The following is a 25,312-nucleotide window of genomic DNA, read 5'->3' as shown; positions in this document are numbered from 1 at the left end:
GTCTCTCTCCACTCTCTGGGGGACCAGGTTCCAGGAAGCCCCAGTTCCAGGCTCCCATCACATGAAGCCTGGCTGCCTGACCTAACCCCATCACCTAGCTGGCAGATAACTAGATACAAGTGGGACTGATTCCAACTCCTCCGAAAGTACAGCCCACACTGTGACACTGCCCTGTGGGGAAGTTTCTTCCCAACCCCAATCAGGCAGTGGTTGGTTTTAAAACCTGAAGTACCAAGGTTATTTTTGTTATTTTAAAATGTATGTAGGTATTAAATCCTATTATAACTGTGGATGTTCTCATCATCCATGTACATCTCCAGACCTTTTCTTGACTCCTGCTAATCTCTTAGCCTCAACAATATCTTGTGGCAATGGTTTCCCCAGGCTAATTGCGGGTTCTGTAACTATAACATTTCCTTTCATCGGTTTTAAATGTGCTGCTTGCATTGTTAAATGGGCACTTCTTTGACTTTTATAAATCAAAGGGAATAAAAAATATAATTTCATCTTCATTGTGTGGTTTTTCTGTACAGTGAGATCAAATGGAATATGCAGGGAAGGTGGACGTGATTTGGCAGCTCTAGTATCTGAACAAATCAAGGGACAAATGCAATGGTAAAGTGCATATCAGAAGTTTATTCCTCTGCACAAACAAGTGTAAAGTGACTGTAAATCAAAAACACAAAAGAAAACTATTTCCATACATATAGAAACCAAACCTGGTTCTCCTTCCACGGTCATCACCCCTCAGGTCCGTCCCCCTCTCTGAGCACTGACAAATTTCTTCCCAGGAGCACAGGGGAACTGCTAGACCCTGCAGAAGGAGGGGAGCAAAATCTAGCTAGGGAACAATCCTTGGTTGTACCTGACTAGTGTGTGATAAACAAATGAGAAAACAAAAGGGAGTGTTCCTACAGGTGTCCCTAGTGCGGTGGTGCCTAGGCCAGGGGCGTGTGGAAGTGAAAGGGAGATGACACTGCTTACCTTCGGGGCACAGCTAACAACATCTCAGTTGTTATCCATCAAGAGCAGCTACAAACCCCATAGCTCCCTGAAGAGAGGTTTGGGGAGGGGATGGCAATGTCCTCCAGCTAGCTAGTCCCAAATACTCCTGCTGTGGAGAGAGAGGGGGCACTGAATCCCACTGGAGAACAGACCTGCTCTGCTGCAGGTGCTGGGTTATCTTTAGGGCCCTACCAAATTCACGGCTGTGAAAAACGTATCACAGACCATGAAATCTGCTCTCCCCCCATGAAATCTGGTCTTTTGTGTGCTTTTACCCTATACTATACAGATTTCACTGGTGAGACCAGTGTTTCTCAAATTGGGGATCCTCCCCAAAAGGGAGTTGCACGGGGGAGGAGGGGTGTCATAAGGTTATTTTAGGGGGATTGCGGTATTGCTTACTTCTGTGCTGCCTTCAGAGCTGGGCGGCCAGAGAATGGCAGCTGCTGACTGAGGGCCAAGCTCTGCAGGCAGCAGCGCAGAAGGGTGGCAATACCATACCATGCCACCCTTACTTCTGCACTGCTGCTAGTGGCAGCTCTGCCTTCAGAGCTGGGCTTCTGGACAGCAGCTGCCACTTTCCAGCTGCCCAGCTCTGAAGGCAGTGACGCTGCCAGCAGCAATGCAGAAGTAAGGGTAGCAGTACTGCAACAACCCCCCTGCCCCCCCCCCCCCCACACACTCCTTTTTGGGTCAGGACCCCTGAAATTACAACACCGTGAAATTTCAGATTTTAATAGCTGAAATCATGACATTTACAATTTTTAAAATCCTATGACCATGAAATTGACCAAAATGGATCATGAATTTGGTACGCCTCTAGTTATCTGTAGGTAGGAGCCCCTGTGCCCTCCTTTGGAAGCCTGTCCTCAGCCTATCCTCACTTTCCCACTGGCACACACAGCTGTTCCCTAATCTTGTTCCTGCTCTCCTATCATCAAGACTCAGGGGAGGGGAGTGGGGAGCAGCTGCTGTGGCCAAAGGCAGCTGCTTCTCCATACCAGACTCATATGCGACATCTCCACCTCAGTCAGCCCATTAGCTCAAAGCTTCTGCTCAGAGCCACCAGTGCTAAGCATAAGCAGACTAAGCAATTGCTTAGGGCCCGGAGCAGCCCCTATTCTCTTTTTATTATGTGTTGGGGAGCACAAATATTCCTGCTTAGGGCCCCCAATGGGCTAGTACTACCTCTGCTGGTGGACGCCACAGTGAGCTCTCCTATTCCGAATACAGGGAGACCTAAATAGTTTTCCTGTCTTGCAATCCCTGTAATTTTGTAACCTACAAACATGCCAGAGAGAGAAGGGAAAACCATGGGGATCTATAAAATGGACCCCTCACTAAGTGTCCAAATGCTCAGTGAGGGTTGGGCCTGTCTCTGCAGCATGGCGGCGAGCTAGAACTTTACACAAACTTTCTGCCTAAATCGGCGTCTCTAACAGCTGGTGAATTTTACAATGAAGGTAGGCTCCAGGCAGAAGTCACAGGGGCTGGCCCTCTGAGGGGTCAGGCACCAGCCTCCTGTGACAAACTCCACTGCGGAGAATGAGCCAACTCAGATTCACCTAGGGCTGGTTAATGGGATGATTAGCTGGTCATTAATTTGTGAATGGAGCACTCCTAACCCTTGCAGACCCCAGTGTCCGGGTAGTAATTAACTACCACCCAACTACTCATCCCATTAACCATCCCCAGGCGGATCTGGGTTAGCTCATTCTCCTTAGCAGAGCTTGTCACAGGGAGGCTGGTGCCTGGCCCTTTAGAGGGCCCCCCATGTGACAGCGAGCTGCCCTGCTTTCGGCAAGTGGTCATGAGAGGGGTAACTGGCTTCTGCAGAGTAGTTATGGGATGGAGCCATGAACCACTCCTCCCCACTTCCTGGGGGAGTTTTTTCCCTGCTCTGGTGTGAGGTAGTGAAATAACAGCAGTAAGTTCCCAGCTGCAGTCCTCGGAGGAGACTCACTTTAGTTGCACTGAATCCCACCTCATGCTAAAAATGCACCTCTTGTATTCTGTCCTGTGACACCCCTGGGTCTCTCCTGCATAGATGCTGGCAATAGTGGCAGAAGCCAGCAATGGTACAGGCGGGCACTGTGTAGACTTCTTCCCAGCCCCAGGTACAGCTCAGCTGATGGATGCATCTCAATCCTGACTCACACCTCATGTCTATTGCAGCCCTCGGTCTTGGCCTGCAGCTTCCCCTGCTGCTCCAATCCTGGTCCTTGCCTGAACACAGGTGGACAACGGTGGGGTCAGGATGTGACGTGAACTGATGTCAGCAAAACGCTAGGCTGAGACCCATCTGAGACTCCTCTAATTTGGTTCTGAATACGGATTTGACTCCAGGTTTCTAGGGGTGAAAGTCCTAATCCAATGCACAACCCCCACCCTCCCTGTTCTCACCTCTTACTCTCACATTAGTACATTGCTCCATATTAGGATTCCAGCTAGGTCAGATTAAATCACCATTAATCCCAGTTTCAGATACTCTTCCTGAGACCTTCGTGTGCTGAACTAGAGCTCCCAACACAGTCCCTCCCTGAGAACACGCCCAGTCTCCTCTGGGTAATTCTCTGACAGCCAGTGGTATTAGAGCAACCACTTGCTTTTCTAATGTCTGTCTTCACTAGGGAGTTAACTCGAGCTTTTCACAGCCCCAACCTCATGCCTGTCCACACACAAAACTCTAGCTGTTATCTGAGTTTAATGGTGCTTCCCACCGGGGCTAATTAACTCATCATGGGTCTATAAACTAAAGCCCAGGTCAGGCTTTCACTTGGGCTGGTAACCCACCCACTTTGCAGTGTGGACCAAACCATTTGAGTGCTGATAGTCCTCCAGCACCTTCCCCCAATTCCTCCTGTGTGCCCAGAAGGAGAGACAAGTTCTCCTCAAATGCTCTGGGAAAGAATCACACAGCAGCTCAGGTTACTGCCGCACAGAAAGCCATGAGCTATGGCCCTTGAAGTCCTAACAACACACATGGGAGAGTGCAGGACCAGTGAGGACACTAACTCAGGTAGGGCCTCGCAGCATGGCTGCTCGCACCCAGGCAAGGCTAATATTGGGGGCTCTGACACTGGTGCAAATCACCTGAGCTGCACCATGGCTCATTAACGAAGGGCCCTTTGGGAAGTTCCCCTCAGCCCTGCTGGTGGCTGCTGGGCTGGTGAGTGAAGTCTGGAGAGGCTGCCACTGCCTCCAGTCCTGTTGCTTCTGCCTCAGAGCCCCCAGTGGAATGTGCACTACAAGCTCTGGGGCTGGGACACAGTGGCCCAGCTGGATTGGGGCAAATGTGAATGGAGCTGGCATGAGAATATGTTTATTTTACTTTGATTTTGTTCCATCTATCCCAATGACAGAGCTGCCTCTCGTTGTGTTAGGTTCCCCCACTCTCTCTGTCCCAGCAGACCATTGGGATGAGGTACCAGAAAGCTCTAGAACCACGTACCAACGGGGCATGCAGGAGCTCTAGTCTCTCATTGCAAAGGGGCCTACATCATAGGGCCTGGCCACACTGGGCTTGAGACCATGTGTAGAAAGCGAGTTTGGGTTTGGTTTAAGTGCTGTTCCAGCCAAACTGTTTTCAGACCCAGTTTGGTCAGACAGTGGAGACAGAGCTGTTCTGTGCTCTCCTCTGAGCTCAATTCTCTGCCTAAACCGAACCCAGTTTTGCTAACCCAAAGCTTTAGATCAGTCTCCTTTAATCTCGAATCCGAATTCAAAGGAAGGAGCATGTCTGCTGACTTGGAGACAGCTCACAGCCTGGGTTAGGGGTTCATAGCTGCCTGGTCTACACTTAACACATATGTTAACATAGCTGAGGCACTCAGCAGTGTGAAAAATCCAGACTCCTGAGCACCATAGCTATGACAGCCTAACCTCTGGTAAAGATGGAAGAATGCTTCTGTCAACCTAGCTACCGTTGCTTGGGGAGGTTCCTACAGCAATGGAAAACCCCCTTCCGCTGTGGTAGTCTGCATCTACTCAATGAGGTTACAGTGGCATGGCAACAGCACTGTAGCCGGGCCACTGTAGTGCAGTCATGGCCCTAGTCTCAGAGTCTCACTCCTTGGAGGTCACTGGAGGAGGGGCTGTGAATTCAATGGTGGTGACCCTACTCCCACCCCTTTGGCATCAGCAGCATGCATGCTTTCTCCTGTCTGCAGGATCAGGCTAGGAAAGCAGCTGAAACAAGAGGGAGGGGGCAAGGTTGAAGAGCAGGAAGGCAGACTGCAGGAAATGTGCAACCCAGAGCTCAACACCACCCACCCATGGCCCTTGCTGATACCCTGCATGGCTGCCTGGGGGAGGGGAGTGCCCCTTTGTCACATGTCCTTGGTGTAGGGAAGAGTCCATGCACAGCTCAGGTGTCTGAGGCCATCCTGCCCGAAACCAAGCTATGAAAGGAATGACTAACCACCTACCCCCAGTTCCAACGGGGGAGAGCTGTGCAGGTGAGTGACTGATGCTTTCCAGGGGATTTTAGGCTATTCTGTAACTATCAAACCCTCCGGGGAAGCTCTGAGTTAATGTGACTCCTCATGCACTACTCTTCTTCTCCCCATTGCCTCCAGCTGGGCTGGGTCAGCCCACATGAGGGGCCGACCTCCCCAGCTGAGCAAAGAGTCCTCAGGGAAACTTCACATTGCTCATCACCTCCACTCCAGCAGCTAAAACTCCTGCCAGAGCGGAGACTGACCCAAAAATCTGGTATGTGAATCTAAAGTTAGCCCCAACTCCATTACAAGCCAGCCCTGCACTCTCCCACAGAACCATCTCTCCCACATACAGCATCTGAACTAAACAGTCAGTAGCTGGGCCTCGTTTTGCTCTTCTGGCTTCCCAGGAAACCCCTCCTTCCCTCTCACATTCCTCCAGACTTACCACAGGCCCACATCGACCTTTCAGCCCTCCAAGCTGCCCTCTGCTGCTTGGAGCCAGCTGGGATCACCTCCTTGGGTGAAGGGCTCCAGGAAGCTGGAATTCCCAGGGTGGGACCCCGCTGGCTTCTCAAACACAACCCTGGCTGCTGGAAGAGCATGAGCACTCCATGGCTGTCCTGAGCAGGGCGAGCAGAGGTGCTGTGAGTCTGAGTAGATGCCCACATCCCCTTCCTGTCCCAGTGTCCCCTAAAGCACCTGCTGCTCCCCTGCAGAGGAAGGCCTGGGGAACACTGTCTCATTTCTCACTTCACTGGGGTGGGGTCAACCCTGGGTTCCAGTCATGTCTCCGCCACTCACTTCCCATGTGAGCCTGGGTGGGACCCTTCTGCGCACAGTGCCTTGTTGTCCGCAGCAATGGGATGGCACCTGCCTTACTGGGGCACTGAAAGGGTTAACAGAGTCTTGTTTCTAAAGCCCACTGGAGATGAAAAGTGCTACCTACCCCTTAGCATGACAGTCTGTCCCTCCCATTCCCCTGGCCCCAGAGACAGGGTTTCATTGCCATGCAGCTGTGGGCAGAAGCAGGCTGGAGACTATCGCCCTGTCTCTGTTTTCCTCCTGAGTCCTCTGGCTCTAGCCACAGCTGGGAAAGCTCATAGTGATGCTGCCAGGCTGAAAACAAAGGGGAGTGGGGGGCCTTGAAGGGAGTCCCCCCCCTTTCTGCCTTTTGCTTCACACACCCCAATTTATTGAGCTCACTTTAAAGAAAACCCAAGGAAACTATCTTGGTCAGGCACCCAGTCGTGCCCATGGGGGGAGGGATAGAGGGGATAGGTACTGGTTCACTGGTGCCCGGAGCCTGGCCTCCACACATGCGCCTGCATCCCAGTTTTGGCTGCTGAGAACCTGGGTCTAGCTGCCTGGAACCCGGAGGAGGAGGCTGGGTGTGGGGGAGTCCCTTGGCCCACCTGACTGAGCTCTGGGGAGCTTTGGTACAGGTTTGGGGCCTGGCTGGGACTGGCCTGGAAAGGGGCAGGGGTGGAGGGTGCGGAGGAGGTCATGTCCGTCTTCCACACTGGCTCATCCAGTGTGGTGGCGGAGCGGGGAGTGAGGACTGTGGGTGCCAGGCTGCTCAAAGTAGGCATGGGAGCAGGTGTGGAGAACCGCCGGATCTCGTAGGTCCTGGCTGTTTTCACAGGTGCCTGCTTGGCTGGGGTGAAAGACAAACTGGACTGCTGGGCTGGCTGGGGCGGAGGGTTCTGTGTGTCAGTGCTGGGGGGCTCCCCAAAACAGAACATGGCCGACTTTAGCTGGTAGGGTTGGTGGCGCATGAAATCAATGGCCTTGATCCCCGATTTCTGTCTGGGTGCCTTTTTCACTTTGCTCTCTGCTTTGCTAGCCTGAGACTTGCTTGCTGCTAAGGGGTAGAAGGGGGAATGCAAGGGGTTGTAAGCTATTGGGGGTGGGGCACGGATGTTGGATGAATACTTCCATGATGATGGTAGGGAAGGGGTGGGTGAGGGGGCCCTGGGCTTGGACCCTGGCCTCGGTGCTGCCTCCACCACAAACTTGTCCATGCGGCTCTGTCGCTTGGCGAAAAGCTCTGCCCCTTTGCCCTTCAGCTGTGGCATGTCATGGGCACCGTTTACTAGTCCGGCAGAGGCACCTTGCTGCTGAGGCTTAGGAGCCACTGGGGGAGGGGCCTTGAACTTGCGGCCTGAGGACTGCATGAAGTTGCAGGCCTCGGCTCCTAGGCTGAGGAAGTCCTCCTCAGGACCAGACTCAAAGCCCGCCCCTGGGTGGTCGCCTTTGGGTTTCTCATCCAGGTTCTGCACCAGAGACAGAAGCTCAGGGTTGGGTGAATTCTTCTTCTTCTCTTCTATGGTATTGAACATGGGCTTCTTGCTGCCCCGCCGGCGAGCCTCCTGCAAGATGCCAGTTCGGGGGGCTGGCACTGCGATCCGCTGCTCCCTGGATGTTAAGGGCTCAGAAGCAGGTTGTGGAGTAGTTGGGGAGACAACAGGATATGGCTGGCTTGGTAGCAGAGAGCTGCTCACCACGCTGGGTTGCTGCGGCGCTGGGCTGATATACAAGGAGGAAGAAGATGTCCCTCGTGGTTGAGGTGTTGCTGTAGCCCCCGCTGGCTTAGAGGGAGTGGTTAGAACTATGGAAGCCGTGGAGGTCATGGCTGGGTTTGTGGGTGTCTTAGTCTCAGGAGCACTTCCGCCTGTGCCTGGCTGTGGTACCCCTGGTGGTGTTGGCCTGCCTGGTGCTGGAATATACAGAGATGTTGAGGAGCTTGCTGGACCATTGTATGCCATCACTGATTCAGTGGGAGGTGGTACAGGAGTTCCTGGTGAGAAAGGTGGAGCAGCGGTGCTCTGCCCCCCTAGACTGCCACCACTTTTCTTGGGAGCCAAAGGCCTGAAGATGACGGAGGAAGTCACAGGACGCTGCCCTGAAAATCCAGGAGTGAAGGGCCGTGCGGATCTGTTGAAGAGGCCCTCTGTGCCTGGAGATGGCTGGGCACCTCCTCCAATGCTGCCCAGTGGAGACTGGACCTGAGCAGAGGTAGATGATGGCAGCTTGCTGGATAACTGTACTGCTTCCACATGGATACTCAGTGGGGTCGTGTTGGCCTTCTGTGGAGTAGGCACTTCTCCGTTCATCATGCTCTGCTTTGGCACGACACCTGGCGATGGCTGATGGCTCTCTGGCTTCTGAGCTGGGGCTTTCTCCACCATATACTGACCAGACCTCTCCCTCTGCTGCTCAAATAACCGTGCTCCTCTGCCGGAGGCTTCACTCAGACCCTGCTGCGTCTGCCCCAGCTGCTGCTCAGACTCTGGCTTGGGCTTTTCAATGTCCAGGTAAGTGTTATCCCAATCCGAGTGGTTGGTTAAGCTTCGGGCATCTGAGAAGCCTTCCTCATCAAATTCTGACTCACTGGTTGGGAAGACACCATCCTCCTCCTCGTAACAGCGGTCCTCGTCGACGCTCCCAAAGCTGACCAGGGTGTACTTCTTAGCTCTCTGCCTGCGCTTCTTGAACATCAGCACACCCTTGGAGTGAGGGTTTGGCGCATCCGTCAGCAGGGACGCAATCGTCCTGCATTTGGTTTTGGCTTCTTTCACATTCTTCTCCTGTGTGCTCTCACTGCGGTGCAGCTCTGCAAGGGAAAAAAGGAGGCAAGTTCAGGGCTCCGTAGAGGACTGGACTTACAAAGCTTTGGCAACAACTGGACTGAGTGTTTCTGGTGTCCATACAATGAGAGTCACTCCCACCTCACCCCGACCAGAACGTTAGGAAAAAATGACATGAACATAATGAAAATTGCAGCCCTCTCTTTTTCATGCACACACCGTGGGACGGGCTTCCCCACCTACTGCCAGGGACCCTCATCTTCCGGACAGCCAGCCTGTGGCAGAGGTCAGAGATGGCTCAGTCCCTGTTACCTGCTCAGACCCAGCGCTTTCTCTTAACAGAGATGGCCAAGGGTCTGACTGAATTTCCTGGGGGGTTGTTTTGTGGATATGTGTCCGCAGAAAATTGTTCCTGTTACTCATCAGGACATTTCAACCCGCACTTTGCAATTTGCACCAGGTGGAGCAGCTTGTGATCACCCCTGGGAAGCCCTGCTGGGAGGGCTGGCCAGAGACATGTCCCTCCCTTTTCAGAGCCCTGCTTCCTGGGAGAAGCGGGAACAAGCAGTCCCAGTGCTCCCCAGAATGCAGCAACCACTAGGGTGAGCAGGCCCCGCCCAGGTGTGCAAGGGCAGGAAAGCGTCTTGCTCCCCCCTCCCTAGCCCCTTGTGGGCTGCCTGTGAACTGGGCTGGACAGTGTCAGTGATGAGTGCTATGGTGATACTGTGAGCGCACCTTCACTGCCCCCTGAAAAGTGCGATAAGGACAGTACAAAACCTGCAGCCATGAGAGCAATGTTTCACGCTCTCCCATAACCTCTTGCCTGTGCCCAGCCAGGACAGAGTCACTATGCACATGAACAGGAATCCCAGCTGCCTGCCCTTCAGAACTGGTCAGCCAGGCCAGAAAGAATCCTTTTGCACAGGCTCTCCCATGGCCTTCGCTGCTGGAAAAGCCAACACCTGTCAGGGCCTTGGCCGAAAAACACAGGCTAATCATTTTCCACCACCTCTGCCAGCCTGCTGACCAGCAAAGCCCATATGATGGGACAGTGTGTTCTCTGCCCAGTGTGCAAGGTGAGGGGGGAGCTCTGAAAGAGTCAAGGGTGAACCCAAGGGCAGCTGTGAGAAGAGAGTTCATAGGCACAACTAGAGACTTGGACTCTGAAACCAACAGAAACCTGAAAGAAAAAATAATCTCCAAGTGATTTCTCATTCCTTTTTCTTGCTCCTGACCCTTTCCACTGGGGGAAAAGACCTTTCCCTGCTTCTCATCTGCACTGCATCCCTTTAACAGCAGCCTCTGTGCTTCGAGCAGCACCAGGAGAGAGGACAAAGATGCTCTCAGTAAGCTTCCACTCACTGGTCAATAAACTGCACAGCACCTTCCCCTGTCCTTCGAGCCCCAGCATTCCTGCAGCAGAGACACAATACGCAGTCCTGCTAAGGCGACCCCCACTGGATCTAGTGGGGGGGGGGCGGGATAGGAGAGGCACTAATGTACTGCTGAGGAATGCTGCTAGTTCTCCCCAGGACCTGAACTGCGCAGCCTCACAGATCTCACCTGGGGCCACTTTACCCCAGGGCATTGTTGCAACAGGGAAGAACAGCTGTGGACAAGTTAGCCCACAACGGGGGAAGGCAGCAGTGGGCACAGAGCTTGCCTAACCATGATACCAATGAGTCCTCTTGGGCCCTCTGTATCACCCCTGGGGCCGTAGTTTCCCTCTCCCCCTTCCCGCCCTCAAACAGCCCATCTGCAAAGGTCACAAAGCTGTAGCATGTGTCATTTGGTCCCTGCGGCTCCTGGTCACCCCATTCAGGAATATCATCCACTCCCACCCCAGGCTTTCAAAACAGGCTCTGGAATGTCAGAGAGGTTGTGATGCTAGGAAGCTTTCAATAAATTCAATGAAAGTCCCCTCACCAGGCTTTGCCTGGAGCCATTTCATAACAAACATCATGGCTCCAGGTTAGCTACAGCGAGGCAGCTCCAGACGGAGATCCAACAAGGAAAAGGTCAGCAGCTTCTCACTCCGTACACAAGAGCCAGCCCTCTCCCCTTGCAACTAGAGGGCTGGAAATAATGAGCAAAAATGCCAGTGTGCTAATGGCAAAAGAATGGGTGCCCCTTTTGCACTGGCATGCGCTGAGCTAGGAACCCCTCCCCCCACTCTTACAGAGTGGGTCAGTTCAGCATCATTGACTCAAGACTCATAGTTCACATCCTTTCACTGCGTCTTGTTGCTCCCCTGGCTTTGCCCTTCTGGAGTCAGCTGGGGGGAGTGGCGCCACAGGGCTACAGTCACAACTCAGTTTTCTCTCAAGCGCACAGTAGGGGAGAGCAGTGAGATTTCCCTCACAGAGCAGACCCCCACTGGCTAGTCTCAGTCACTCACCCCGTCAAAGGAACACTGCCTGGCTCAAGTTCTGGTTCCAAACCTGTTGAGGCTAAAAGCAGGGCCCCAGAGGTGAAGCCAGCCTCACTGTCCAGAGACATTCGCCCTGTGGGCTGTGAGGGGGGAGATTTCTGGCATTGGCAAGCCATGGCTAAGGAGCGGTGCCTTCAGATGCTAAGGTCTGTGCAGGCACAGGTGGCAGCAGAGCATCATGAAGGGTCTTAGCTCTGGAGTTTGGGGCTTGGAAACCCCTACTAGGAGAGGCTTAAAAGCAGCCAGGGTGTGATTCCACCAACACTGGGCCCTGCCTCAGTAACAATATCCAGATGCAGCTTCCCACCAGTCACAAGTTTGCCCCCAGCATCTTGCATCGTTCCAAGATTCCAGCCTCTTCGGCATTCATTAGAACTAGACTCCCTGTGCTTTGAGGTTCCTTGGCCCTTTACAGATAATTGCTAAGCCCCTTCCTGACACCCTGGCTTCCTGCCCATCCCCCAGTTCCTACTCCCCAGCTCACCAATAGAAAGCACTTTATTCCTTGCACTTTAAATCCTTCCCCACCCCCGGCACAATGTTCAAAGTATTCAAGTCACAAAGGCCAACAGCAATTTGAGACAAATGGGAGAGGAAAATGCTCTTCTGGCAACGCGTTAAAGTTTGGCTAGGAGAGCAGAGGAAGGAAGGAAGTCTGTACCTGCATAGGGCTGATCCAAGCTCTTGAAAGCAGCGTCCAGGCCTGGAGACTTGGGCATGTCACAAAGTCCATTTAACTCACAGCTCTCCATAGAGAGAGAGGCAGAGCAGCGCCCGGCTGGAGCAGAACCAAAACTCTCAAGCGTCCAAGCCCTTTGCTATCAGCTCCACAAGCCTTTTAAAGCCTCTCTTTTGTCTCTTAGGCATCTCTACCAAAAGCCATGAGGTCATGTTCTCTATTTTTATCCTCTGTGCTTCATCACCGGGCAGTGTGATGGACATTGTCACCTGTCACTTAAACACTCTCCCCCTCCTCTTTCCTCCCTCTGTAGCCTGGGTTTAAAAATAAGAAAATACGCTGGCTACCAGCAATCTTTGTGCAGTGCAAGCGTCAGAGAATGAACAGTGTTTCCAGCCCCTCGTTGTGAAGCATTTAGAGCTAAAGTACTCGTTTCTTTCCATACCCTTGGGTTGCTGCTGTCTCCTGTCCCACTGGGGGGAGCAGGAGAAATGCACACAAAAGGAGGGGGTACATTCAGCACAAACACTTAGGGACCACGCAGTTCTCAGATCAAGACAAGGAGGAAGAGATATAGGGGGAGAGATTCTCTCTTCCTGTGTGTATCACTTTTATTCTATGCCCTAGGAGACCCAGTCCAGGACAGGGACTCAGGGCTGCATTGACAGAGGTGTGTCAGGGTTACTGAGTGCCTGTACGTTCATGGTTGAGTTGAGTATGGGAGACCCACAACTGGACTGCAGAGGATGTTACCTACAGGGCTAAGGTGTGTTGGCACATCCATATGAAGGGCCGAGGAATGGTATTAGAAGGCAGGCACTGGATGCAAAGACTGGGATGTATTGGCAGAGCTGTGTGGATGCCCAGCACTGGAGAGAGGAGGGGGGAGGCGAGACAGAATTGTGTTAGAATGATGTGAGGACCTGGGAATGAGTAGTGATGGTGGGGCAGGGAGTGATTTGCAGGGCAGAGCTGGAGTTTGTTTTCAAACCTCTGTGGTGGAGGCTTGCACAGCACCTCTCTACTCTGTGTCTAGCTGGGTTTGTACCAACAGCTCGTCTTCTCTGTGAGCAATAAAGTCACTCTCAATTAAAACCCCCAACTTTTTTAAAGTGGCCTTACCAGGTGATTCTCCCTTTGCAGCAGTCAGAGATTTAGAAACACAGTGCCCCATGAGTCAGGCAACTCCTCTCCAGGGTTAGCATATTTAGAGTAGAGGCTGGCCAGTGATGGTCTGACAGTGCCCCTGAAATCCAATAGTCACTGCCTTACTGCAGTGAATGGGAGCTCAGCAGGTAATATCCCTGAAGAACAGATCTGCTCTCACATATATGGGCTCTCAGAGAGTGATAAAACAAAAGAGTTTAATCATCTTCCATTATGAATATTTATACATTCAGAAATAAAATACCTTAGGGAAAAGTCCTATAGAATCTAGTAGAACATGGTAACCTTTTAAAATTATTTTAAACTAACCTATGGGTGTCTATAGCAGGAATATCACTCTCTAATAACAAGCAGTTTAAAAATTCAAACAAGCAGTTTAAAAATTCTACAGGAAGGATATAATTCCACTAACTTCTATAGGTATTGAGGGTAATTTCTATAGAAACCTTTTAGTTAATTTCTATAGAATGCTGATTTGTCCCTATTACATTCTGTAGAAATAATCCATAAGGAGTAACTTATGCAATTAGGCACTGATCCTAGAAAAACTCATGCATAGGCTTATCTTTACTACCATGAAATGAGTGGAACTACTTAATGTAGGAAAGTTAAGCATATGCAGAAATTATTGCAGGATCAGGACTTAAGACAAGAACAAAAACAAGTGAATACACAAATTAGCTGAGCCACTCACATACCTAATACTGCGAGCTCATTTGTTTGCTACAGAACAATTAGGCTTAGTGGGAGCTTTTATTAATAAAGACCCAAGCCCTAAGAAGCATTATGAAGCAATCTCCATAAAAGAAGGAATGTAACTGCTAAGATCATAAATGGGAATCTATTCCTATGTGATTAAATAATTATGGAATGCTGCTCTTTCAAATGGTGTCACCTGGAATTCTATTTTTCCAGCTATTTCTGTTCCAGAAGGTCATTTTTCCATAGCTGATGTTGCAGATCACTCATTCAGTCAGTCATTAGAGGTTATGGAAACTTCATGTTCTTTAGATTTGAGGTCCTTTCAAAATAAGATCTTGAATAGGTTCCACTGGACTAAAAGGCATTTCCCTATTCAGAGCCAGCTTATCAACCCACAACTAGTGTTGGAGTTGCAAACAATAAGTTTATAAATAATTAATATATTATTTTCTTTAAATTAATGGCATAACTCTTGGGACAAAAAAAGCCCTTTCCTCAGTCCTAGGAACTGGAATACAACCATCACCTCTGAAAGGTGGTTTACTGATGTAAGCTCCCATTCAGCATTTAAACACATGTTTAACTTTATGCTTGTGCTTAGATCCATCCCTATTCAGAAAAGCACTTACTCCTACTGAAGTCATACTTAAGCACATATTTAAAATTCAGTCTATACTTAAGTATTTTGCTGAATCAGGTCCTTAATACTCTCAGGGGCCAAGATTTTCAAAAGTGACTAGTGATTTTTGGGAGCCCAATTTGAGACACCACTTTAAAGGGCCTTGATTTTCAGGGACAAGGTGCTCAGCCTTATCTGCAAATCAGGCTTCTTTAAAGTATAGCCCAAGTTACTACTTACTTTGGAAACTCTTGGCTATGAAGACTTAAGACATGGCTGACCCTCTGCTGCGCTAATAGTTAAGAGTTTTACCAAGGAGAGAGGGAGCGGAGGCATCTCCACTTTTCGCAAAGTCATGTGAGCCTTGCTGTTTCCTCCTGGAGCCCTGAACAATCTGAGGGAGAAGCTGTTCCCTCAGGCAAGTTCCCTTCCATCAGAAAGTGCTCATCTGAAGTACTCGGGAAAACTGCATGCAGGAGCGCTGCCAGCTTTTTTGCCGCCCTAGGTGGCGGAAGGTCCCGCCCCAAAATGCCGCCCCCGACAGAGGCGGCAGAAGGTCCCGCCCCCAAACTGCCGCCCCTGACAGAGGCGGCGGAAGGTACTGCCCCCGAAATACCGCCGACGACCGGGGCGGCCGAAGATCCGGCCACCGCGGTCGCCGCCTCCCAAATGTTAGTACCCTAGGCGACCGCCTAGGTCGCCTAATGGGTTGCGCCGGCCCTGACTGCATGTGTAGCCAGTGTTGCCTCCCTAACACCTCACGCTCAGTGTCACCTGTGTAGCATTCTGGGACAAGGCTACAACTGGGGAAACTTTCTTCTTGCAAAGTTCATAGCTGCTTTGGCTCACTGGAGCAGCACAAAGCAGCCAGGGCATACCAGTGAGTCTGGCTTTTGCATTTTTTGTGATAGCACTGCATCATTGACGTATATTCTCATTGTTTGCAGTGTTGTTAGAGCCATGGCCCCAGGATATTAGAGAGACAAGGTGGGTGAGGGTAGTGATCAATGTGATATATCTTGACTTTAGCAAAGCTTTTGATACAGTCTCCCACAGTATTCTTGCCAGCAAGTTAAAGAAGTATGGATTGGATGAATGGACTATAGGGTGGATAAAAAGCTGGCTAGATTGTCGGGCAGTGATCAACGGCTCGATGTCTAGTTGGCAGCTGGTATCAAGCAGAGTGCCCCAGGGGTCGGTCCTGGGGCCGGTTTTGTTTAACATCTTTATTAATGATCTGGATGATGGGATGAATTGCACCCTCAGCAAGTTTGCAGATGACACTAAGCTGGAAGGAGAGGTAGATACGCTGGAGGCTAGGGATAGGGTCCAGAGTGACCTAGACAAATTGGAGGATTGGGCCAAAAGAAATTTGATGAGGTTCAACAAGGACAAGTGCAGAGTCCTGCACTTAGGAAGGAAGAATCCCATGCACCGCTACAGGCTGGGGACCGACTGGCTAAGCAGCAGTTCTTCAGAAAAGGACCTGGGGATTACAGTGGACAAGAAGCTGGATATGAGTCAGCAGTGTGCCCTTGTTGCCAAGAAGGCTAACGGCATATTGGGCTGTATTAGTAGGAGCATTGCCAGCAGATCGAGGGAAGTGATTATTCCCCTCTATTTGGCACTGGTGAGGCCACACCTGGAGTATTGTGTCCAGTTTTGGTCCCCCCACTACAGAAGGGATATGGACAAATTGGAGAGAGTCCAGCGGAGGGCAACAAAAATTATTAGAGGGCTGGGGCATATGACTTATGAAGAGAGGCTGAGGGAACTGGACTTATTTAGTCTGCAGAAAAGAAGAGTGATGGGGGATTTGATAGCAGCCTTCAACAACCTGAAGGGGGGTTCCAAAGAGGATGGAGCTAGGCTTTTCTCAGTGGTGTCAGATGACAGAACAAGGAGCAATGGTCTCACGTTACAGTGGGGGAGTTTAGGTTGGATATTAGGAAACACTATTTCACTAGAAGGGTGGTGAAGCACTGGAATGGGTTACCTAGGGAGGTGATGGAATCTCCATCCTTAGAGGTTTTTAACATCAAGCTTGACAAAGCCCTGGCTGGGATGATTTACTTGGTGTTGGTCCTGCTTTGAGCAGGGGGTTGGACTAGATGACCTCCTGAGGTCTCTTCTAACCCTAATCTTCTATGATTCTATGAATATCTCTCATTGGTCCAACTTCTGTTGGTGAAAGAGACAAGCTTTCAAGCTACACAAAGCTGAAGGTCTGAAGAAGAGCTCTATGTAGCTCAAAAGCTTGTCTCTTTCACCAACAGAAGTTGGTCCAGTTAAAGATATTACCTCACCCACCTTGTCTGTCTCATATTCTGGGTGTCATTCACTGTAACCCTCAGCACTTACTCTATGGTACTATAGCCAGCTATACTCACTATCTGTATCTGTGCATTTGATTAGCCCTGAATTTCTTTGCATTTGTCTTTGGCATTTGATTGACTTTAGCCCATTTCTCCCATCTATCAAGCTCCTACTACATTTAAATAGCCCATCCTCTGGAGAACCAACTGTGCAACTCCTTCCCTTATTTATATCAGCTGCATATTGCTAAATGCACCATAATCTCCACTCCATCCTCTAAGCCATTCATTAAAATGAGTATTAGTGTTATTGACTGTCCTTATTTGTTAACCACAGTGAGCTCAGGACTGCAAAAGAAACAAATAAAACTAGTCCCTGCCCTGAGGAAATTGAAATGTCCACACTGGAGTTGGAGGTGTAATTTCCAGCATGGGTAGATGTACCTGCGCTGGCTCTGATCGAGCTACTGCGCTAAAAATAGCAGCGTAGCTGCCATTGCGCAGGCGGCATGAGGAGCCAGCCTCCCCAAGTACAATCCCTTCTGAAACCCTAGGTACTTACTAAGGGTGGCTAGCCTGTCCTGCTGCCTCTGCAGACATGGCTAACCTGCTACTTTTAGCTCGCTAGCTTGATCAGAGCAAGCGTGGGTATGTCTATGTGAGTTGTAAATTACACCTCCAGCTCCACCATAGACAGACCCACATAGGGCAAGACATGCTGGGAGAAGAGGGGAAGTGCTGACTTAAAGTTCAGTTTGTTTCTTTTAAATCCTCCTCTCTTCTGCAGTCACATAACATGGAGGTGGAGAGGGCAGCATGTGATTGATATAGATTAGTGTTTGCTGGCCACAAGGGAGAAAAGGCAGAAGTAGTACTATTGGACCCAGAATGGACACTGGCAGAACTCCAGTTAAAACCTCCTCCCAGTGAGACATCATGAACCATTAATAACTATTCTCTCTATTCTATTCTTAGTCAATTGTGTAGCATCGTACAGTGGTTCCACCTAATCCGCATGGCTTTCATTGCCTTATGGGAATATCATGTGGAACCATATCAAGTATCTTACTAAAGTCAGCGTGTACTATGTGCACTGTATTTCCTTCAGCGACTAAGCCTGTTATCTTGTCACATGGCTGTCTGATCTCTTTGGTTGTGATTAATCTATGTTGTTCATTATTTATCACCTTATTTTCTGCTGGTGCTTTCAAACTGGCTGCCACAGTAACTTTGTTGGAGCTAAACATACTGCTCTGTAATTCTCTGCATCTCCATGCCTCTTTCTTAAATATAGGCGCTATGTTTGCTCTCTTCCTCATAGACCTCTCCTGTCCTCCAGGAGCTCTCAGAAATAATGTCTGACACATCTTCCGCTAGTTCCTCAGGTTAAACCTCGAGGGTGAATGTGACCAAGCCCTGCTCTTTTCAATATACTCAGTGTAACAAGTTATTTGTAATCTGCTCGCCCCGATCCTGTCTTGTGAATGCTCCCATTCCTTGTTCATTAAGGGCCAGATCCTGTGCTGATGTAAGTCAGTGTAGCTTCATCTACTTCCATGGAACTATGCTGATTATACTAGGGGAGGGCCTGGCCTTACTTATTCTCCTGTTACTATTATCAGTTTTAAAGGAGACTAAAGCGAAGTAGCTGTCAGCATATCAGCTTTCTCTTTGCCATCTGTTAGCTGCTCTCCTTCCCTGTTGAGCAGCAGCCCTCCCCTCCCCCATCATCCTCATACTTCCAGTGGATTTGTATAAACCTTCTGCTGGTTCCCGTTTATGGCCTTTGCTAACAGCACCTCAGTTTAGACCCTCTCTTTGACTTTGTTCCTATACCTCCTTATTATCTCCCTAGAAGTTTCCCTTTCCACATCCCTTTCAGCCCTGATGAGACAACATGGGATTCCTATTTTCCATTTGCAGTGGGATTGCTTTCAACTGGGCCTTGGAGACCCTGGAGCCAAGAAACTATTCACTGTGAGGAGAAGGACTCAGAGGTGTATGTATGTGTTTATTTTAAGGTAATTATTGTTCCTGTCAACTTAAGACCTGAGCACATTACATAGTTACAAATAGATCACAGAATGTTGCCAGTAACTGGCAACAAGTCAATTTAATCACACTCATCTCCACCATGCCACACTTCAGCCATCAGCTAACCACATCCTCCCTTTGATACGTGTCTCAATCAGGGACTCGCTAAATTAATTATATTCACTTGGCAATAATGCCCTGAAAACCACCACAGCTGAGTGCTGCAAGGACCATGGGCTTGATCCTGAAGCAGTGAAGTCAGTGAAAGTTCTGCCATTGACTTCATAAGCATAAGATGAGTCAGCATGTGAGTAACTGAGTTCCAGAGACAGAGTCCCTCCACTGAATGGGTCCTACCTCCACACCAGGATTTCAACCCAGGGGACTAGGCATCAGGAACCCCTTGCCCAATCATAAATAGCATAATGGAGCATGGGAAGAAAAATGGTTCTGAAGAGGTTGGGTCTCCAATAGCTTGAGTTGCACATGGAAGAGAATGGGAAGCTATTGCAAAGCACAGAGCTCTGCTATGATGAGATTACCTCAGTGGTCGCTGTGGAGTGAGTGGCGGTATCCTGCACTGGGTGAAGTTTCTGAGTAATCTTTAAGGGTGATCCTAATTAGAGTGTGTTATAGTTCCCCAGCCTGGAGGTGACAAAGGCATGGAGAACTCTAGCAATGCCTAAACCAAGTGATGATGAAGAAAGGCACTTCAGGCCATCATTACAACCTGGGAGATCAGGAGCAGTGGTGGATCCAATAAGACGCCTAGAGTCTGAACCACTAAGACTAAGGGTGAGCATATCCCCTCAGTAAAGTGATCAGACACAGCCCCCAACAACTCAAGAGGCTCACAGTGCTTTCACCTCCATAAGAACATCATCTTAAGTCAGCTCACTCACATCCAGATCTCTATCTTAGGTGACAATGGGAAAACATGTGGGATATGTATCAGATGCAGAGCAGAATATCATCAACATACTGACAGTGTGGCAGGCCAAATCACCTTGTACCTCCTCATAAGAGCTGCACATACATGTTGAAAAAGAAGGATGCCAAGAGGGAAATGTGTAGGATCTCACAGGTCAGAGCCCCAGAGCCAGATAAGCAATTGCCCAGAACAACTTGTGAGATTGCTCAGAAAAGAATGAACAGAGCCATTGTAGAGTGACCCCTTCCATTCCTGCCAGGTCTTCCAGGACTCGGAGAGTCAACAAAAGCTCGTGAGCAAAGTCTGCAAAGCAGCTAATGAAATCAACCTGGACACCAGTGGTGGATTAACAAATTTGCCGCCCCTAGGCCCTCAAAAAATTCCCCCCCCCCCGCGCACGAGCTCACCTCTGCTCCCCCGCGGCAAGCCTGGGAGGGAGGGAGGCGGGAGAAGGGGAGTTGCGGCGCGCTCGGGGGATGGCAGCGGTGGAGCAGAAGTGAGCTGGGGCGGGGAGCGGTTCCCGGCCTCCCGGGTTACTCCCCGCGCCCGCGGGCCCCAGCTCACCTCTGCTCCACCTCCTCCGAGCACGTCGCTACTCGCTTCTCCCTCCCTGCCTCCCAGCGCTTTCACGCGGCAAGCCTGGGAGGGAGGTGGAAGGAGGGAAGCGCGGCGCGCCTGGGGGAGGAGGCGGGCCGGGGATTTGGGGAAGGGGCGGAGTTGGGGAGGGGGCACGAGCAAATTTGCCGCCCCTGCAAATTTGCTGCCCTAGGCCTAGGCCTTGTTGGCCTAGGCGATAATACGCCGCTGCTGGACACATAACCTCTTCCCAGGGTCAGAAAATGATAATCAACCCAGACATAAGTGCACTCTCTGTGCCATCCTCAAGCCTAGACTCTGACTGATAGAAATCCACACATAGCTGTAATCATCTCACTGACATCTTCTCAATAGCCTCCTTCTAAAACATGGAGAGCCAAGACAAGGTGAAAACTGATGGCTAATATTAAGTGATGGTTTCTTACCCACAGCTTGCTTACAGGTGGTAGGTAGGGATCGTGACTTGCCAAAGGGAACAGGAACAATCCCCATGGGAGCATGGGCCCTAATGAGGTTGGGCACCCCCGCCATGATTAAATCATGGGGGTGGTTGGTTTTCTCTTAGTAATGGCCATCTGCACGCTGACCAACATGGGCTGAAGGTCACTGCTCATTATTGCTCCCCATGGCAGGGAACAGACCTCAGGTGAGATCCACAGGACAGGGATTGGAACCATAGCTGGTTAACACCTTCCACCTCCAAACTGCGCCCATTGGTCTTCCAGACCCCCAGTAAGTAGCAGCACTTCTCAGTCTTATTAGTGACCATATAATTGTGATCATCTAAGAATCATGGCTGCCAAAGCTGGGGGGTCAAGTAGCGAAGCACAGACCATGGTGCAAAAGATTCAGAGTTCAAAGTGCTGATCAGATGGTCAATATTCGTCATGACCCGCACTGCCTACACTCCAGCAGCAGTCAGATAGCACCTTTACTAGGCTCACCCACACTGCATCCAGAGGGAATTTTACACACTCTCCACTGTATAAGGTATTTATTTATAAGCATCTCCTGACTGGTGTGGCCTGTACATCAGAACGATGGCTTAAAATAAAAGGGTTTCCTTTTCCAGTGCAGGATGCTGTAATTCTAGTGCATCCACTTAGGCAGCTGGGCCCATGTCAAGCAGAGGAGGAAATTCTCTCCCCCCGCCCCTTTCTCCGCACCATATATAGAAAGACTTGAGTTCCAGGGGCTAAAAATAGTCCAGCAGATAAGTTTAAAATGAGATATTTTGAAGCACTTCTGTACTGACTTAAATTCCTACCATAAGATAACAAGCTGGGACCAGAGCCCTGAACTGGTTTATCTGTCTTCTGCCTGGGGTTGGCACCTCTGTAAGGAAGGGTGGGAAAGTCTGAACCTGTTCCACATCTGAGTCCATCTATACTGTTGCTGAAAATAAAAAAAACTCTTCTGATGAGATGACTGAGAGGAACCAAACCTGGTGAAAAATGGATTTCAGAACAGAATAGAATGGTGCAGAGGTTTCCTGTGGTCTGGGGACACCATATGGACCTACCATTAGAGCTGGGTGAATAATAAATTTCTCAGTTTGCTAGCAATTCTGAAAAAATAGAAAAAATATTAATTTCAGCTTAAATTGAAAACGTTTTTCAAATTTTTCAGTGCGTCAGAAAGTTGATTTTTTTTTCCATTTTCAGCATTTTTAATTATTTAACTAAATTAAAAAAAAAGGAAATTTCAAAACAGAAAGTCATTTTCAATTGAAAAATTGTCAAACATTTATTTAGAAAATACCAATGTTTTGGGATTTTTTTCCAGATTTTTTTTCTCTAAATGAACAATTTGGCAAAATGACACATACTTGAAACATTTTGGTGTTACTGAATCTGCATTTTTTTTGTCAAAATATTTTTAGTTGAAAAATTTCAGTTCTGCCTATCAGACAGCTTTGGAGAGCCATGGAACCTTATAGACTGCTAGTGCAAGCAGCTGTTATCCTGTTCCCCGTTCTCTGCTCCCTATAGCCCTCCCTTGCTTCTTAGTCCCCCTTGATCCCCTGACTCTGCTATCACTGCAATGCATCCATTGCCCAACCTTACTCTCCCTATTGACTGTGCTTCTCACCACATAACAGGCCTGTGTGACGTTGCAGTCTATATGTTTTATGGAAATATGTTTATACGTGTGAATATGATGTAACTGTAATATGCTTAGTGTTTTTGTTGTGTGGTGTGTGGTTGCTGGTGAGTATTTGCTTCAGGTTGGGGGCTGTCTGTAAGCAAGGACTGGCTTACACTAACCCAGGAACCTATCTTTGCAACAAAGCCTGTTGCCAACTCTGTCCACATATCTATTCAAGGGACACCATCATAGGACCTAATCACATCAGCCACACCATCAGAGGCTCGTTCACCTGCACAGCTACCAATGTGATATATGCCATAATGTGCCAGCAATGTCCCTCTGCCATGTACATTGGCCAAACCGGACAGTCTCTACGTAAAAGAATAAATGGACATAAATCAGACGTCAAGAATTATAACATTCAAAAACCAGTTGGAGAACACTTCAATCTCCCTGCTCACTTGATTACAGACCTCAAAGATGCAATACTCCAACAAAAAAACTTCAAAAACAGATCCAACAAGAAACTGCTGAATTGGAATGAATTTGAAAACTGGACACCATTAAATTAGGCTTGAATAAAGACTGGGAGTGGATGGGTCATTACACAAAGTAAAACTATTTCCCCATGCTAATTTTCCCCCCTACTGTTACTCACGCCTTCTTGTCAACTGTTGGAAATGTTATCACTACAAAAGTTTTTTTTCTCCTGCTGATAATAGCCCACCTTAATTGATTAGAATCGTTATAGTTGGTATGGCAACACCCATTTTTTCATGTTCTCTGTGTATATATATCTTCCTACTGTATTTTCCACTCCATGCATCCAATGAAGTGGGCTTTAGCCCACGAAAGCTTATGCCCAAATAAATTTGTTAGTCTCTAAGGTGTTACAAGTACTCCTCATTCTTTTTGCTGATACAGACTAACACGGCTACCACTCTGAAACCTGTTACTTTGTTCTGTCTGTTATTACTTGAAACCCCTTAAATCCTACTTTTATACTTAATAAAATCACTTTTGTTTATTAATTAACCCAGAGTAAGTGATTAATACCTGGGGGAGCAAACAGCTGTGCAAATCTCTCAATCAGTGTTATAGAGGGCGGACAAATTTATGAGTTTTCCCTGTATAAGCTTTATACAGAGTAAAACGGATTTATTTGGGGTTTGGATCCCATTGGGAGCTGCGTGTCTGGGTGCTGGAGACAGGAGTACTTGCTGAGCTGTTTTCAGTTAAGTCTGCAGCTTTGGGGGCGCGATTCAGACCCTGGGTCTGTGTTGGAGCAGGGTAGCGTGTCTGGCTCAACAAGACAGGGTTCTGGAGTCCCAAACTGACAGGGAACGGGCTCAGAGGTAGTTTCAGCACATCAGGTGACAGTCCCAAGGGCGTCTCTGTGACTGAACCTGACACAGCCTGATTCTCCACTGCCCTACAGCTAGGGGTCAAGTCCTCCACTGGTGTTAACTCCATTTGCTCCTTCTGCTGTGGTTTACACCTGTGCTGAGGGAGTGTAGAACAATACCACCTCTGAAAATGTTTGTGCATTTTACATCCACTTTGCACAGGTATAAAAGTAACCACAAGGTGCAAGGCAACGGTGAATCAGACCAATGAACGTATACATTGGATAAATACCAACCAGATGGAAATTACAAGAGTCTGGATTAGAAATTGGATGACAAGCAGAGAGCAAAGATTACTCATTTAAGACCTCCAAGTGGGGCATCACATGGGTGAGCATTGGATCTTTATTATTTAATAGTGCCCCCAATGGTCTAGAGGAAGGTTTAAATTCAACAGTGATCAAATTTGCTAACACTACCAAATTGGAGGGGTAGTAAACATGTGGGGGTTGGAGTGATGAATTGACCTGTAAAGTGACCTGGAGTGGTTTGCATGCAATGAGATGAGTGGAGTGGCCAAGGACGTAAAGTGTTACGCATGTGCTAGGGAAAGGAAATAAACAGCACATCTACAAATCTGAGTCTGTGAAAGCCCCAGGACAGATAGGAGATAGCAACCTTAATATGAGCCCTTCACAGTATAACACTCTTACAGAAAATGCCAGTGTTATTCTTGCACTTGTGGAAAAGGATTCTTCTAGTTCCCTGTTCTTGGACAGAGGTTTCACTTGTTCATCTAGGGAATCCATGGTACACCCACATCTTGAATACTGTATGCAGATGTGGTCGCCCGATCTCAAAAAAGATAAATTGGAATTGTAAAAGATTCAGAAAAGGCAACAAAAATTATTAGGGGCATGAAATGGCTTCCGTATGAGGAGAGATTAAGAAGACTGGGACTTTTCAGCTTGGAAAAGAGACCGCTAAGGGGAGATATGATTGAGATCTATATAATCATGACTGGTGTAGAGAAAGTAGATAAGGAAGTGTTGTTTACTACTTCTCATAACACAAGAACTAGGGGTCACCAAATAAAATTAATAGGCAGCAGGTTTAAAACAAATAAAAGGAAGTATTTCTTCACACAACGCACAGTCAACCTGTAGAACTCCTTGCCAGAGGATGTTGTGAAGGCCAAGACCATAACAGGGTTCAAAAAAGAACTAGATAAATTCATGGAGGGTAGATCCATCAATGGCTATTTGCCAGGATGGGCAGGAATGATGTCCCTAGCCTCTGTTTGCCAGAAGCTGGGAATGAATGACAGGGGGTGGATCACTTGATGATTACCTGTTCTGTTCATTCC

General features: G+C 48.9%; 1 protein-coding gene across 1 annotated transcript in view; it reads right to left on the bottom strand.

Moving 5' to 3' along the window:
- Positions 1-6,733: 6,733 nt before the first annotated feature.
- The window catches only part of SYNPO2L (synaptopodin 2 like), a 54,602-nt gene continuing 36,023 nt past the window's right edge, over positions 6,734-25,312 (bottom strand). The window contains exon 4 of the mRNA XM_065408333.1: positions 6,734-9,060. Coding sequence (XP_065264405.1) covers positions 6,734-9,060 — 2,327 coding nt within the window. The remainder of the gene's footprint in view (positions 9,061-25,312) is intronic.

The sequence above is a fragment of the Emys orbicularis genome, chromosome 7 (genome assembly GCF_028017835.1).
Source record: "Emys orbicularis isolate rEmyOrb1 chromosome 7, rEmyOrb1.hap1, whole genome shotgun sequence".
Lineage (NCBI taxonomy): Eukaryota > Metazoa > Chordata > Testudines > Emydidae > Emys > Emys orbicularis.
Note: the sequence above shows the minus strand (reverse complement) of the source record. Positions and strands in the feature narration are given on the sequence as shown.